Here is a 17,272-nt window from a genome sequence, read left to right on the forward strand (position 1 = left end):
CTGGTTTACAAAATATGTATACAATGTATATGTGTATAATTTTTACTAAATATACATATAATATACATAAATATATAGCTAAAGTGTATTGATAAGGTATACTTCGGCCATGTTAATAAACTAGATCGCCAAAGAGTACACTTGCATAAGTTACCCTACAATTTGTTGATATTGTTAGTTTTCAACTCAACTTAGCAATTTGTAAAGGCCCATATAGCTATAATCAGTTGGAGAAGACTTGTGTACAAGCCCAAGTCTAGATAAATCCTTCAAAAAACAAAAACTATTTGAAGATATAAATGGTGGACGACAAAGGAAAAAAGGAGCAACTAAAATATTTTGATGGGATGAATACAATTTCTTAATCTTTAATTAAATGTCTAAAGTTTGAACTTTGAAATGAAAAAATTCTTACAGAATAGTGCTTTCATCTTTTAATGTCAACATATTTTTCTTTTCACTTGGCTAGTTGATGTATATTTCGCCTAATTTATTTCATGTAATTATGATAAAATACATCAATGTAGTGTAAATGCAAGAAACTTTAACCTCTCAAGCTAAAGAATGAGCAAGTCAATAAATAACATAAAATTAATCAATTTAAATCTTTTTAACAAATACTCATTATTGGATGTAATTTGTCAATGTTAGAGTAGAACTCTCTACTAAGAAAGGTAAAAAGTTCCGCCAACCAACTGATATATTAAGATCTTCCTTCGCATTTTTCCTTATTCCCGACCCCAATTTTGGTTTTTTTAAAAATAAAAAATAGGTGTAATTTGCAAGAAAATAAAGTGGGACCCAACATCCTACTTGTCCACTTTTAAAAAAGTGTCACACAATAGTGTAAGTTGTATAACACACAAAATAATACATTTTCATTACTCATCCTTTACAAATTTTTTCTCAATATTCACTAATTAGCAAAGCTCATAACTCTGCAACAATGGCGCATCCCCTTTCCATCTCACAATCCCCACTTCCACTTCCTTCTTCCGCTTCGAAATTCCTCCGCCACAGCACCACCTTCTCAATCAAATCCACGCCCATTTTGCCCCATCTCAAAAGACCCACAATTTTCACTTCAATTTCCAAAAAACCCAATTCCTTCACTATCCGAAGGGCCGCTCAAGAATCGAACTCCAATAGCTCCTCCTCGGAATCCGAGCAAAACCCACCACCGGAAACTGAAACAGAAGCCGGAGATCAAGGCGCCGGCGGGGATGAGGTGTTGTCGGATGTGGGGTCGGAGCTAAAGAAGCTGATGAAGGAGAGAGAACAGAAAGAGCCGGATTTTTGGAGTGGTGTGGCGGAGGAGATAAGGGAAATTGAATGGCCAGCTTTTGGTAAGGTGTTGAGTACTACTGGGGTTGTAATTGGGGTCATTGCTGGGTCCAGTGTCGTTTTGCTAACTGTTAATGCCGTTTTGGCTGAACTTTCCGATCGAGTTTTCGCCGGAAAAGGTGTACAAGATTTCTTTGGTTGATTGATTATGAAGATAACGGCCTTTTTTTTTCTTGTACTAATTTTCAACAATTTTCCCCTTTTGTTGTTACAAATCTGAATTGAGAATGCTGGAATATATGAAAATCTGAAAGTGAAGTTTTTAGAACTCGGTTGATACGAAGGATAAGGGATAACTTATAGTAATAAAAATTCCTGTTTAAAATAGAAGGTTGGTAGTTAGTTGAACGTTGTGATAGTTTGATGCACCATATCTATGTCCATTCATACCAGTTATAGTAGCATTATCCTCGTAGTTTCTTGTCGTACAACTTATACTACTATTTATGCTTTGGTTATCACATTAATAGCCTCCTTTAATATGATTTTTTTTTTTTGGCTATTCTTATTGTTTCTACGCAGACCTTACTTATACCTTTGTGGTATGGGATGAATATGTTGTTTCGATAGACCCTCGACTTGTTGTCAACGTAAAACCAAGTAAAAATATGCAACAAGAAGCAAAACCTTCATGAACAAGAAGCAACACCTCTTTAAATTTCAAATGTTGTAGAAACAGTAGAATTACAAAAGCACTAAAATATACTTGAATGGTTTCTTTACTTTAAAGAACATAGCCAATAAAGGAAAGAAAAGGCCTTATTTTCCAGCAGTTTCAGCAAAATAGAAAGGGGAAGGTTCAGACAAGAACATTCTGCTTTCATCGGAAGCCCACTTCGCGACTATGATGTGGTAATCGAAGGGCAAAAAGTTCAAGGTTCCACAGTCATGTTCTCTGCTTCTCGTCTGACAGTTTCGAAGAGTACAGAGGAAAGATATCGCTCTCCAAAGCTTGGGAAAATAACCTGCATACCAGATTAAGTTAGCTACTAAGTAGAAGCAAAACAAAGCTCACTGAGGTTGAGAATGTTATTTCATCATGTAAATGACTAAGATTGGTGAAAACATTCCCCACGTTGAGACAATACATCAACTCGATACATGTATAGTTAAAGCAAGGAATGATTATTATGTACCCAAAACTTTCAAACTAAACATGCTACTAAAACAATAAAACACTAATGGCAGGAAGCACAAGATGGATCGATAAAGTCGTACATTGAGCAAGTTCCAAAATTAGTTGAAAATCAATGTCACACAATTAAATGAGTGAGGTAATTGTCTTAGGAACATCAATAAAACTACTCATTTTTGTGTACGCTCATTTTACAAGTAAGCGGACAACAATAGAGGAGTTAATCAGCAGTAGCAGTAGGCACAAATATCTTGAGCTTTATAGCACTAATGACAATCGAATTATTGATCTTTCAGGTCCCAAGCGCTGCCAATGAAGTAACTTACCCCAACTGTTGTCAAATTTCGGACCTTCCACACTTACATATCAAGCATTTAAACCCACACAACCAAAAAAAAACAGATGTAGCTGCGGAACAGAAGAAACACACAACAGAATAGAGGTGAATTGTTTTCACCATATTGGGTCATCTAATGTTAATGCAGAAAACAAGAACTTTTTGACAACTATGCAGAAAACAAGATATTTGGGACAACAAATTTTAAATGAAGCACTTCCTACCTAAATAAGATGAACAGGTTAAAAAACATTTCACGATGACAATCACTTAGATGCCTACAAATAACTAAATTCCACGAGTCCATCAAGATACTGATGCATCTTTTATTTTTTTGTTTTGGTCCCATACGACACTACAATTTTCAGATAACATAGCTTATCAGCTTTGGCTTATCATGATTTGTCTTGCCTTCATAAAAAGTGATAGATACTTACAACAATGAGCTTCCCAGCATTTTCAGGGCGCTTAGCAACTTTAATTGCCGCCGCCGCAGCAGCACCAGATGAAATTCCCACCTGTGAAATGCATATTTTCATATCCAAACATGTAGGACACTAGGAGTGTGCAAAACTGGAACATTACTATTGCGATATTAATAGTTCTTGCACACCGTTTTTTTCTTTATTTTTCCCGTGGGAGTTTTTTTTTTCTTTTTTCTTTTTTTGTGAAAGCTGCAAGGGGGAAGGGGGAGCACAGTTAAAACAGTCAAACTTACTAGCAATCCTTCCTTCAATGCCAGAAGCTTAGCCATTTCTATGGATTCTTCACTTGAAACCTGATTTTATCATTACGAATAAATTCTGTCACATGCCTAGCAAGCACAAGATCAGTAAGATAGAGCAAAAACTGAGATTCACTTCTTCACATTGTTCAATAACTTTGTAGAACAGATTTTCTCGAAAGTAAATATCTTACCTGAACTACATCATCAATAAGGTTAACTTCCAAAACACCAGGAATGAAACCAGCACCAATCCCCTGAATCTTATGTGGACCTAATGCATCAAAGGCAACTTGTAAGTCAAACTGAATAATATAACAATGGCATCTTAAATTGTTTACAGAGCGGAACTTTCAACATGGTCATAATGACTTCTTTGCTACAGTTTGTATATTGCTCATGCACTAAAAGTGCTGGGAAAATGTTTAAACAGCAGATTAGCATTTCTTTGTAGATAGACTTTTACGGTTTTGCATGCTAAAATATTACTCTAGGGTGGAACCTGTTTCTAAGAAGGGGATTAAATGATTGGGAGATGACAACCATAGCAAGATTTCATGATACAATGCAAATGGCTACCAATCTGACAGGAGAGGAAGATAGACTAGTATGGAATGGGGAGAGAGGGGGAGAGTTCACTGTAAAATCAGCATACAGAGAACTCAGGTCTATGGAGGAGCAGCATGCAGGATGGCCCTGGAGGATGATCTGGAGAACAGAAATTCCCTACAAGGTNGTGCTGGGAAAATGTTTAAACAGCAGATTAGCATTTCTTTGTAGATAGGCTTTTACGGTTTTGCATGCTAAAATATTACTCCAGTAAAACAACAGCGACACTGAAATATAGCTAAAATAGATTGTTAAAAAACAAGCAAAGCAATCTTCTTCTTCTTTTTTTTTTACCTTCTTTTGCTTTTCCAAACTAACTTTAGCATAATTTAGAGAACCCCCATTTTCAGTATACTGTTGATTGTAATCTTCAGTTCACTTAAGTTTAACGGTTAAGTTAAAAGGTAAAAAGGAAGTCCTGAAACATTTACCATATAGCTCATTTTCCATTGGTTTTGCAATAGGCAAAGTAAGGGCTAATAAGCTTCCTAGGACTAGGAAAAGGTTATGGTCCAAATCAGCAGTCGGACTGTGGACGAGACTTGATTATTGACCTCCTTCAACATAATGCTGTCGCAGCTCTCCAGAAAAGTATTAACAAATAAAAGCTGATTCCGTGCCAATATATCATGCAAGCAAAGTGACTACTAAGACGCCAAGACATGCTCATCAGCGACCAAGAAGGCCAAATAAATCCTAAACCTTTAACAAGTAATGTTTTCGGAGAGGTAAAGGAACACCAAGATCAACCAATACATGCATGAAATTCCTATATATTACTGAGATGGATCACGGGAATTTCGCCTTCCAGGCGCTGCCTACTCTTCTGAATTAATTTTACAAATCCCACCTACTCATTTACTTTGAGATATCATTTAAAACTCAAAATTTCAGCAATATCAGCCTTTAGGTTTTGCGTGAAATGTAGCATTAGTTACACAAATAGATACTGTTACAATACTAAATGACCTTAGGTACTACAAGAAGAACACTAATAATACTGGAGCCAGTTAGTAGCACATGTACTGCTGCTCATTCGGCTCAATTATTTACTCCACCGTAACTTCTGCTGGCTTTATACCACTTTATAAGAATGCTAGTTAGATGTGGCTCAAGGTGTTGAAAACCAGAAATAATGTTAACTGCAGTAAATTAAGATAGTAGACCCAATAACTGATGAAGAAAGATCATTTATTATAAGATTCTCCCTACTTAGTTCTCTGAAACCTGCACCAAGTAGAAAAAGGGAAAAACCATAACGGTTGAGAAAGAAGAAAAAGCTCACCAGGCTTTCCACCAGAAAGGATAGCACTTTCAACTGGTTCCACGCCATACAGCTATCATCCAATTGTAAAAAGGAACCATTTTTACAAGTCATGACATTGAAAATTCAGCATATAGACAGAAGTCAATTACTAATCAAAACTGAATCAAATGTTTTGTACTACCAAGTCATTAGCCCGATTCTTAAAGAATCTTACCTTAACGTTGGGGTTCTGCTCTCTCAAATACTTGCCTGAACCAGTTATCGTGCCTCCTGTTCCAATTCCAGAGACTAGAGCATCCACTTTCCCATTTGAGCCTTTCCAGATCTCAGGACCAGTGGTCTCATAGTGTATCTACATTATGGTAATATTTGAGTTAGCCATATCTGCACCAGAGAAAGTAAACTTGGCTTGGGAAGAAGAGTACCTTTGGGTTAGCAGGGTTTTCAAATTGCTGAAGAATATAGGAGTTGGGTGTTTTGGCCTTTATCTCTTCAGCCTTTGAAATAGCACCCTTCATCCCTTTTGCTGGATCAGTAAGCACCAACTCAGCACCGAAAGCACGCAGAATAATTCTTCTCTCAAGACTCATTGAAGAAGGCATAGTAATGATGAGTTTGTAGCCTTTAGCAGCAGCCATGAATGCCAATCCTACACCGGTGTTTCCACTCGTAGGTTCGATGAGGACACTCTTCACAAAGAATGAAAATACTAAGTCAGATTCGATTTGCTAAACAAGTTAGTGATCAAATCTTCGATACAAATGGCTTCATTCCTCCTTGGAGACAATCATCACGTCCACCAAATTGCAAAACCACTTCAATCCACAAACAAGAAACAAGCATTGCAAACTTATTTCTGGAAATAAGGGTAACTAACCTCGCCAGGTTTGATGAGACCCTTCTCCTCAGCATCTGTAATCATACTATAACCGATCCTGAGAGTAGTAATAACAACAGATAAGTAAAGCACAGTCATCCTTAATAAAAACATAGCTCCAAAACATTCAAGGAGCCAAGTGATTATTGTAAAACATGAAATGTAACATATAATTCGTGTGAAGGTATCCACACGCAAAATGAAGTTTTACCTATCCTTAACACTAGAGCATGGCTCCATGCTTTCCAGCTTGGCAGCAACACGTGCAACACACCCATCCACAACATTATTCAGGTAAACCAAAGGAGTGTTACCAATCAACTGTGGGTCAAAACCACAAATTAATACAATCTACGCAGTATACAAAATTCAGAAGTAAAGCAATACCCCGAAAGGAACCAGATACAACAGGTAGTCAACTTACTTCAGTTACATCCTTGGCAATTCCAATCTTTTCCCCCGCCATATTATCAGGTTAATTCTGCAATGATTTATAGCAAAACTAAGTGAAACCTTATATAATCAAAAACACATTTCATCAAATCAGCTACTCATTTAACTATTCCACTCCACACCGGTAGTTCCGTTCCTTACAATATATAACCAGCTTTCAATATTCAGAAAGGGAAAAAAAACACTGAAATAAACATCAGTTTCTTCTTAATTCTTTTCCTTTTCCAACTTCCACCAATCACAACCATTTGCCAGCTAAATTAGGGGGAAAACACCAAAAAGCTCAAAACTTTGCATACAAACAAATTCAAAGAAGAACATGAGCATCTTTTATCTTATCCCTAATAATTAAAGATCCCATTTTTATTCAATCAACACCAAGAATCCATCATCCCCAGTTCATACAATCTCAAAAAAACAAAACCCCATTTCTCAGAATCACTTTTTATCCCATAATTTTTTTAAAAAAAATCGAAATTTTCCATCTCACTCTCTAATACCTTTACAAGTAAAACCCACAAATCTAGAGTAAAAATCTGATCAGATTGAAGAAAAAAAACAGTAATCTTGGCAAATGAACAGAGAACTAATTATCCATAAAAGGCAATCAAGAACAAAAACTATTAAGGGCAGAGAAAAATTACCTACGATTTGACAAAAGACGAGAAATGAAATCTACTGTGACTGTGTTAGGGAGAGTAATGAATAGCCTTGTATATAGATAGTGATCTGTAAATTTTCCTATCAATAATTTACTAAAATTTGTCTTGTTTGACTTGCCTTATCGTGCAAATTTGGGAATCTTACTTTTTTGTTCTTGTTTCAAACTTTGTTGTTACCTTTTTGTTATTTTCAAACTTTTAGGGGTCTGTTTTGAAAGTCAAATAAAAATTAATTATAAAAACTTGAAGTTAATAATATTTGATAAATGCATATCTTTATAAATAATAGTATTAAATTAAATATTTAAGATATATATTATTTTTTAGAATATATCAATAAATAAATAAAATATTTGTAACTAATAAATAATCGTGGCACAATGAATTCATATTTAGATGGTGTTTGGCTTAAGGTGTTGATTAAATTGGTTTATAGGCAATTTTTAATTTATTTACGTATTTGATAAATATTAAAGTGTTGATAAGTGAAGTATTTATATGTTAAAATCAATCAAAAGCTCTAAATTGGTGGTTCCTAATTTATACTAGATTTCTTTAGCTTACAGTATACATTTCGTTTGATCAAATATTATATTTTTTATTCTTAATATTTTTCTAATTCACATCATGTTTTTCGCAAAATAAAATTCATAACGTTTGCTTCAGTGTATATTTGTTATTCCTCGTTTTGTTTATACAAATACTTTGAATTTATACTTTTTAATTAATTTTTAAAAAAATGTTTAGTTATTCTAATAAAATAACAACTTAATAACACTTTTTATATCAAATACATTAATGTAACAATTTCAGCACTTTCACTCATATGTTTACTTTTAAAAATAATTTCAACATTTAATTTTTTTAAAAATATATTTATTCATTACTTACATTCAGCTAACTAAACAGATTCTTAGTGCCAACATTTATTCACGTAAGCATTGGAGATAAATTGAAATATATATATTTTTTATAGATAAAGTTAAAAAATCATATTTAGAATGTGACGTGTCCTTTCTGATTTGTTTCAATCTACAGTGACCATTTTTTAAAAAAGATTTTCCTTTAGAATAAATAAGATTTTATCTTAAAACTCAAATTATATCAAGAGAACAATTAGATAGTAATATATTTTTCTGTTATTGTATATGCATAATTAATTAATTATAATGTACATTCAACATTCCTTCGAGACCACTTCAGTAGTTAAAATACCATAATTCAAATTCAAATTGAATTTAACATCATGTTAAATTAGGTCTTAGGCCTAACTCACACCCTAAAACCTAGCTCAAAGGGAGGAGGACTATCCAAGCCTTATAAGGAGTCCACTCATCTCATTAACCACCGATGTGAGACTTTTGTCATTCTTTAACACCCCACCTCACGCCCAGTGCTTAGCATCTGGTGCATGGGCAATTTTTTATTTTGGGAGCCCCAACATCGGGTGAGACGGGCCCTGCTCTGCAACCATATTAAATTAGGTCTTAGGCCTAACTCACACCCTAAAAGCTAGCTCAAAGGGAGGAGAATTACCCAATCCTTATAAGGAGTCCACCCATCTCATTAATCACCGACGTGGGACTTTTGTCATTCTTTAACACATCAACTTCTTTTTTTATTCAGTATTTGATATTCGTATTGAGATTCGATTAATATGAATTTTCGTATTGCAGAATTTATTTTTGAGGGTGGTGCTCTCAACAAGATTTTTCTCATTCACATAATCAACTCGAATCCTAGACCTCTAATAAAGAATGAAGAAATCTCAATTATTCCATCACAATCGGTATGGATAGTAACATTAGTTTTGATTCAACAAGCTTTAGTATTAAACTTTGTAAAAGAAAAAAAAAACATAATTATTGAATAAATTACTATATACGAAGAGGGAATAAGTATTCATCACAAATCAACATGTGTTCTAATAAGAAGAGGGAATAACCAATATATTTATAAAAAAAAAAGACATATAAAATAAAATGGAGAGAGTATTGGTTTTTCAAAATGGAAAAGGACAAAACACATATAAAATTAAAAGACATATAAAAAAAAGTTAGTTTAACTCGGATTAAATTAATTACCTGTGAAACTATATATTATTTTCTTAAATTTATTTTGTAGCTTATTAGCCGACGGTTCACGACTCAAAAAGTTTCTGACCGTGTCATGGGGAAAAGGTTTTTTTTTCTTCTTATATGTATATGGTTATAGCTTGGGTTTTGATTGACTTCCTCACTGAAAATTAGGGTCAAACTCCAGGAACCATGGCAACTTGAATTAAAAATATTCTGTGCTAATAGTTCCTCTACTAAAACAGGAGAGCATCTACCTCTACACAATTACATATAGTATTCTTGAGGGCAAATTTTAGAGGGGCGATGTAATAGTTGAGATTTCGGCCCTTTCTTATATAGATATTGTATCGTGAAAATAAATTATTTTTTGATAAAATCAAAGATGATATTGTGATAAAATACTCATGTCAATCATTATTTTTGAAGAGGGTTCAAATTCTAAATTTGGACAAGTAAAAGTAAAAGACGGAAATATAGTAATTAATTAGTGGCATGAGTTTTTGGACCTATACAATCTTTAAAAGCAAGTTGTTCATAATCATTAATCAAGAAATACAGCTGAGGTAGAATTGACTTTTGGACAGGTCTCAACTCTTACCCAGAAATGAACTGAAGTTGCTTAAGAAAAACACCTTCTTTTGCTTGTTTCTAAAATCTGTTGAGGTGTTCCTTGTTTTCTGTTACTTAATTAGTTTGATAAAAAATAAGGCATGAAATTAATAAGTTAATTAGTTTGATAAAAAATAAAATAAAATAAGGCATGAAATTATTGGATACTTTTATATATTCTATAATAAATATGATCGGCCGGTTATGAATTATGATTGCACCTGACAAGCTTAGAAAGAAAATTGATTAAATATAGAAACGAATATATATATCCCTACAACAAATTATTCATCATTTCTTGGTAATTAGTATATTAGTTTATTACCACTATTTATTATTATTTTTATAATATAAAGTTTCAGTCTAATTGGCCCTTGAAGGTTCTGAAGGGTCAAATTACCACTATTTACTTTAATTGCTGGTCTATGGTGAACGAGCAAGACCGGCAGAGAGCAAGTCAACTAATAAAACATCAAAAAATATCAAAATTGTTTGGAAATCCTAGTCCTTTGAATTCTCATCCTAATATGTTGTATTTCATCAGTTTTAATTTATATGACATATTTTTTAAGTTTATTTTTTTAAAAAAATTATATTTTTATAATTAGTAAGAACTTAAATATACATATTTCTTTTTTATAAAACTTAAAACTTTTAATTTTTTAAAAAGTTTTATATCTTATGTCATATAAATTAAGCCGGGTGCAATAATTTCAAGGTCTTGTTAGTGTTGATGACTTGGAATGTCTCCAAAAAGGCAAGAATATAGAAACAAAAGAAAGAACAAGTCCATTAACAAGCAATCATTTGAAGAAAAAAATCACTAGTCCTATTCTTTTTATATTGCAATATGAGTAAAAACATTGAATTCATTTGACATCATAAAATAGGTTTTTGCGTAGATTGAACTTCCATCCTAATTTTTTTTTTTCCTCTCAAAAAGTAATGTATTACTTTCGAGACTTTCTGAAACAAACTCAATTCCAATACAAACACTATTATATATAATTATTGTTGAATACAAGTTACTACTAGAATACACACAACAAAGTAATTATATATTAACTAAGAAGAGATTAACATAGAAGGAGGTAACCAGAAAGGGATGAAATACAAGAACAAAGAAAGGAGATGATAGGATCAGAAAACCAAAGCTTCGACATAATAATTTGCATAACTGTTCTTCTAACTCCTAGTCCTTTTTAAAAAAGTGTAAATGGGCTTAGATTCCAAATAAAACTCTCTAATAGCCTGTAGGTCCTTACGGGCTAGTTTGGTTCACAACACTTTCTAAACAACTTAAGCATATACTTTTTCGTTTTTTATTTATTCATAGTATCTCATTTGCACTCATATTATTCATTGAGTACATATATCTCTATACATGTGGCAGACACAAGATTTTCATTAAGGAGTGTCAATGGTTATAGTAAAAAAAATTATAATGAGGCTAGTGGGCTTGAACACATGACCTCATGGAGTGTTTGCAAGCCCCTAACCAATAGATTAAACCTTCAACTTGATTCAAGAGGTGTCAATTTATGTATATATATTTATTAAACTAAAATTTGATCACTATATACAACGTAATTTTCCGACGAAGGGGTGTCGCTCGACACCCCTTCACCAAGGGTAGGTTCGCCACTGCAGTGATGTGTATACTATATGTATTGAAAGGTTTTATCGAAGTTATATTGTTAAAGAATGGCAAAAGTCTCACATTGGTGATTAATGAGATAAGTGGACTCCTTATAATTCTTGGGCAGTCCTCCACCCTTTAAGCTAGCTTTTGGGTGTGAGTTAGGCTCAAGACATAATTTCACATGGTATCAAAGCAGAACCCGTCTCACCCAATGTTGGGCCTCCGAAATAAAAAATTGTCAACACACCAGATGCTAAACACTAAGCGCAAGATGGGTGTTGAAGAATGACAAAAGTTCATATTGATGGTTAATGAGATAAGTGGACTTTCCTCCATTTAAGCTAGCTTTTGGGGTTGAGTTAGGTCAAGTGACAACTGACATATCTTTACCGGTAGATGAAAAGAATCACTAAAGTTTTCATTTTTATTGAAATTTGATTTCTAGTTTTCCATTAACTTCATTTGGGTTCATTGTCCATCAGACCACATTCTAGATTCAGAAAAGAAATTAATTATTTTTTTAAATTGCGGGTAGTCTCGCTATTTTCCTATCTACCTCTTTTACTTGCTCATTCATAATTATTATTACAAGAAATCGTCTTTATCTTCTAAAGAAGCTTATACAGTACTCCATATATTAGTATACGTATTGAAATTCAACTAATAAGTCTGTATATATATTCTAAATTGTCTAAACATTCTATCCCACGAGTATACCTCATACTATGATAAAGTTAACTAATCAACAATTTGGTAGAGTGGTGAGTACTTCGTCATCCTTAATCAGAGGTTTTGAGTTCGAGTCTTCTGGGTACGGAGTTGCCTNCCCCCCCCCCCCCCTCAATATAAGATTTTCTTATGCGAATCCAAATTTAATAGGGCTCAAATGTGAATATCGAACCTCGAGTAAGAAACAAAGAAAGAAAGAAAAAGCTCCCTAACCCATAGATTAGTTTGGATGTATATATGCAAACCCAAAAATCCGACCAACCAACCAACCTTAACTTTAAGCCCAATAACAAAATTCCTTCAGAGCTAGGAGTCCAATCCATCACTATTGGGTTCCTGCTTTGCGAGTCCGCACGAGAATAATTTTGGGGAAAATGCAGATAAACATATGATGTATGTATTTACTATACATAATTATAATTTAAAAGAATTACGACTCGTAATTATAATTAGGATTTATAGCAACCTCCTCTCTCTTCCTCTCCTCTCTCTCCTCGCCCTCTCTCTCTCTGCAATACCCATACGATGATAGCACTCAATGATACAAATACAAAATGGTAACACATAAATACAATATACAAGGAAATAGATGAATACAATTAATACAATTTGTTACGAATTATAACAACAATACAATTATCAATCAGATATACAAATTGATGATATCTCTCTCAGATCTCGCTCGCATCTCTCCCCTTTCACATTCTTGCTCGCCTTAGCTACGGATCATAATTAGAGAAACATTAGCTAAGGAGCCTGATTATGTCTTTTAGTGTTAGTTACTTCTTAAATTTTCTCAATAATTTTTCAATTTATCCGGAAGTTGAGTTTAGAAAACACTTTTGAGAATAAAATTATAATTTTTTTAAAAAAAGGGGAAAAAGGTGAGGAGAAATTTGGCCATATTCCATTGTGAAAACTGAAAATAATAATAATTTAGTCCGAAGTAAAAAGTAACACTTAGAAATTGGTCAAATAAAATGAAAAAGAAAATCCGAAGAATGGTAAAAATTCTCATGGTTATATGGATCCTATTAGTCCATGTACTCAGACCTAAATACCAATTACTCCCCCGGTTTTTATTTACTTATCCATTTTTGACTTAACACCTCTATTAAGAAAATAATGATTGATATAGTGAGTTTATCATTTTATATTAATTGATAGAATTTCAAAATCACTAATTAAAGTACCTTTTTCAAAAAATTAACTCTCTAAATAAATTAAAGGTATAATAGTTAAAAAATAATCTTTTCTTGTCAAAAATAATAATTAAAAAATTAAAATTAGACAAATAAAAAAGGACGGAGAGTATTTTGAACATGAGAGGACAGTGGTTTGTACAAACTTTAATACACAGAGTATGACACACACATGCTTGCACTAACTTTTTATTTTTCGAAGTCTATGTGATCCTACAACTCACTTGGACAAAGTATACATTGTCAGTTAGGAAGTGTCTATGTCCTTTTCATTTATTATCTCACATTCCAAGTCTATGTAATCTAATAACTCACTTTCATCCCCTCCCTCTCATACCAAGTACAAGTAAAAAAAGTCAGTTTTATTTTTTACAAGGTCATGGAAGATGAAAAAGGAGAAAATATTTACATTTAATTGTTTATGGTTTAAATGTGTTGATTGTTAAATTTTTTATTTTTTTAAATGAATTAATTTTTAATTTTTATTCTTAGCAATCAAATTTATGCATAGTAGGACATAAGTATTTTAAAGGCACATGATATATAACTTATCCTTCCTCTATTCTAAGCTATGTAACATATTTTTATTTATTCCGCTTTCGAAAGAATGTCACATTTCTATTGTTGAAATCAATTCAATTTTAAATTTTTTATTTTTGTCACTAGTAGGTAGGTACAAAAATCAATGAATATTTTAGACCACTATTTTAAAAGTTTCCTTTTATATATTTTATGCCAAGTTAAATAATGATACATAAATTAAAATAAAACAATTAAGATACTATATTATAAAAAATATAAATTTATACAGCATAGAAAAAAATCATTTATGATGGACAAAAGTGCAAATGAAAAGTATTTTTTGATTTTCTAGTTTCTTCCCCTAGAATGTATACTTTTTGCTATGCCCTAAAAAGCCCTATACAGTATTTTTCACCCCAATGCTAAATTTCATTTCTGTCTTTTTTTGACTTTCTAAATCTCACACTTCTCTCGAATTTCTCAGGTATTTCTCAGTTTCTTCAATTTCTTATGCATCTATGTTTTCCAGTGAACTTTGTTTTATTTAGCTCAAATACTATATAAATTTGAATCTTAAACTTCATTTCTAAGGATCAGCTGCTTTAATTAGGTGTTTTTGCATGTGAAATTCATCAAGTGTTTTTGCTGATTTTTGATTTGTTTTAATGGGTTTTGAGTTTTAACTCTGAAATTGTTGCTTGTGTTGGTAGGTCAATGATTGAAAAGGGAATTTCATAAGCAGTTTGAAGTTGATTGATTTTGTTTGGTGGTTGAATTTGATTAATAATGGAACAAGGTTTTGGTTCTGATCCAAGTGGGTCTACCATTGATAAAACTAGGGTTTTAAATGTGAAGCCTTTGAGATGTCTTTCCCCTGTATTTCCATCCGCAAGTGAAATGTCATCTATTATGACTCCACAACCCTCACCTTTTGTGTGTATTACTCCCACTGGTCCGTTCCCGGCTGGGGTTACTCCAATTTTCCCTTTTTTAACTCCGGATGAGTCGGGAAGGATGGGTGAAAGTAGTCAACAAACTCCAAATCGGGTGCCGAATCAGGGGACTTTTGGTTTTGGGCAACCTATATCTCCAATTCCTGTTAATTCATTTGGAAATCCAACTGCAAATGGAAATAGTGGACATGTTAATAGTGCAGGAGACACCGGTAGTGGAAAGAAAAAGGGAGGACCAAAAAAGCCTCGAAAAGTTCCCCCGGAGAATGTTGTGGAAGTGGATGTTGAACCTTTGTTAAATCAATTGCTAATGTCTTTTAAACTTGTTGAGTTGGATCAGGCTAAGAAAGCGGATGGTGACAAGGAGGTAGTGAGGAGAATACTACTAGTTTTTGACTTGTTCAGAAGAAGGATGACTCAAATTGACGAACCGAGGTATGGTGCAGGTTCTGGTAGAAGGCCAGACTTAAAAGCTTCTAAGATGATGATGACAAAGGGAATGCGTACAAACCAAACAAAGAGGATTGGAAATGTACCTGGGATTGAAGTTGGTGACATTTTCTTCTTCAGGATGGAATTATGCGTAGTGGGCTTGCATGCACCAACTATGTCTGGGATCGATTATATGAGTGTCAAACTAACAAAGGATGAAGAACCTCTTGCAGTCAGCATAGTGTCTTCTGGAGGATATGACGATGATGGAGGTGACGGAGATCTGTTAATTTACACTGGCCAAGGCGGAGTCCAGAGGAAGGATGGGCAAATGTTTGATCAGAAACTTGAGAAGGGAAATCTTGCTTTGGAAAAGAGTGTGCATCGTGCCAATGATGTAAGAGTAATTAGGGGTGTTAAGGATGTTGCAAATCCAACTGGGAAGATCTATATTTTTGACGGACTTTATAAGATTCAGGGATCATGGGAAGAGAAAAGCAAGTCGGGCTGCAATGTTTTCAAGTACAAACTTCTGAGAGTACCTGGGCAGCCTGAAGCATTTAAAGTATGGAAGTCAATTCAGCAATGGAGGGATGGTGTGGTGTCACGTGTTGGAGTCATCTTACCAGACCTGACATCTGGTGCTGAGAGTCAGGCAGTTTGTCTTGTAAATGATGTAGATGATGAGAAAGGACCGGCCTATTTCACATATATTCCTAGTCTGAAGTACTCAAAACCTTTCTTAACGCCTAGACCCTCTCTGGGTTGTCAGTGCCTCGGTGGCTGCCAACCAGATGACACCAATTGTCCTTGTATTCAGAGGAATCAAGGCCTTTTGCCTTATAGTTCACTTGGGGTTCTCATGACTTACAAAAACTTGATACATGAGTGTGGTTCTGCTTGTTCTTGCCCTCCTAATTGCCGAAATCGCATGTCTCAAGGAGGTCCTAAAGTTCGTATGGAGGTCTTTAAAACAAAAAATAAAGGTTGGGGACTCAGGTCTTGGGATCCTATACGAGGAGGCTGTTTTATTTGTGAATATGCTGGAGAGGTCAGTGACCTTGGTTATGACAGGGATGACAATTATATTTTTGATGCAACCCGTATATATGAGCCACTAGAAGCCGTGCATGATTATAATGATGAATCTCGGAAAGTCCCTTTTCCCCTTGTAATAAGTGCCAAAAATGGTGGAAATATTGCTCGATTTATGAATCATAGTTGTTCACCTAATGTATACTGGCAGCTTGTTGTTCGAGAAAGTAACAATGAAGCATATTATCATATTGCTTTTTTTGCCATTAGACATATTCCTCCCCTACAAGAGTTGACCTTTGATTATGGTATGGACCAAGCAGATCATAGGAGAAAGAAGTGTTTATGTGGCGCATTCAAATGTAGAGGTTACTTTTACTAGTGTTCAAGTTGCCATGACGCAAAGAGAGTTAGTTGCTTAGGCACAAATCTGCTGGATCAGGTTATGTTTCCTTTGTTCAACAGTCAAAATTCTCATTGTAACAAATCATTTTTCCTTTTCAAGGCATGGTTGGTTAGTTATTATCAAGTGAACTTTGTTATTTAAAGTAATGTTAATGTACTTTATGTAAGTCGGTGAATATTTAAAGTTATGTGAACATTTTAAATAATTTGTTGAATATTTTGTAGTAGTTACCAATAATGATTAGGTTGTCAAAGTA

At 33.7% G+C, this 17,272-nt stretch overlaps 3 protein-coding genes across 4 annotated transcripts; 2 read left to right on the top strand and 1 right to left on the bottom strand.

Annotated features, from left to right (window-relative positions):
- The first annotated feature begins 910 nt into the window (after positions 1-910).
- On the top strand, positions 911-1,488 carry LOC125870896 (preprotein translocase subunit SECE1). Its single transcript, XM_049551445.1, has one exon. It carries the CDS (start codon positions 947-949, stop codon positions 1,484-1,486), a length of 540 nt encoding a protein of 179 aa, XP_049407402.1. The 5' UTR covers positions 911-946; the 3' UTR covers positions 1,487-1,488.
- Positions 1,489-1,972: 484 nt separating this feature from the next.
- Positions 1,973-7,473, bottom strand: LOC125870555 (cysteine synthase). Of its 2 annotated transcripts, none has more exons than XM_049551011.1 (11): positions 7,391-7,473; positions 6,718-6,774; positions 6,505-6,614; positions 6,294-6,351; positions 5,842-6,105; positions 5,631-5,768; positions 5,435-5,486; positions 3,735-3,814; positions 3,535-3,594; positions 3,254-3,334; positions 1,973-2,309 (listed from the first exon to the last, which is right to left on the bottom strand). In XM_049551011.1, the coding sequence occupies exons 2-11, from the start codon at positions 6,757-6,759 to the stop codon at positions 2,217-2,219; spliced, it is 978 nt and encodes a 325-aa protein (XP_049406968.1). In that variant the 5' UTR covers positions 6,760-6,774; positions 7,391-7,473; the 3' UTR covers positions 1,973-2,216. The 2 variants fall into 2 exon arrangements, with proteins under 2 accessions (XP_049406968.1, XP_049406969.1); XM_049551012.1 differs by lacking the exon at positions 7,391-7,473 and adding an exon at positions 7,247-7,309.
- A 7,062-nt stretch (positions 7,474-14,535) lies between these two features.
- LOC125870652 (histone-lysine N-methyltransferase, H3 lysine-9 specific SUVH1-like) lies at positions 14,536-17,272 on the top strand. The gene is made up of 2 exons (XM_049551135.1): positions 14,536-14,674; positions 14,901-17,272. The coding sequence occupies exon 2, from the start codon at positions 14,977-14,979 to the stop codon at positions 16,990-16,992; it is 2,016 nt and encodes a 671-aa protein (XP_049407092.1). The 5' UTR covers positions 14,536-14,674; positions 14,901-14,976; the 3' UTR covers positions 16,993-17,272.

The sequence above is a fragment of the Solanum stenotomum genome, chromosome 7, assembly GCF_019186545.1.
Source record: "Solanum stenotomum isolate F172 chromosome 7, ASM1918654v1, whole genome shotgun sequence".
NCBI lineage: Eukaryota > Viridiplantae > Streptophyta > Magnoliopsida > Solanales > Solanaceae > Solanum > Solanum stenotomum.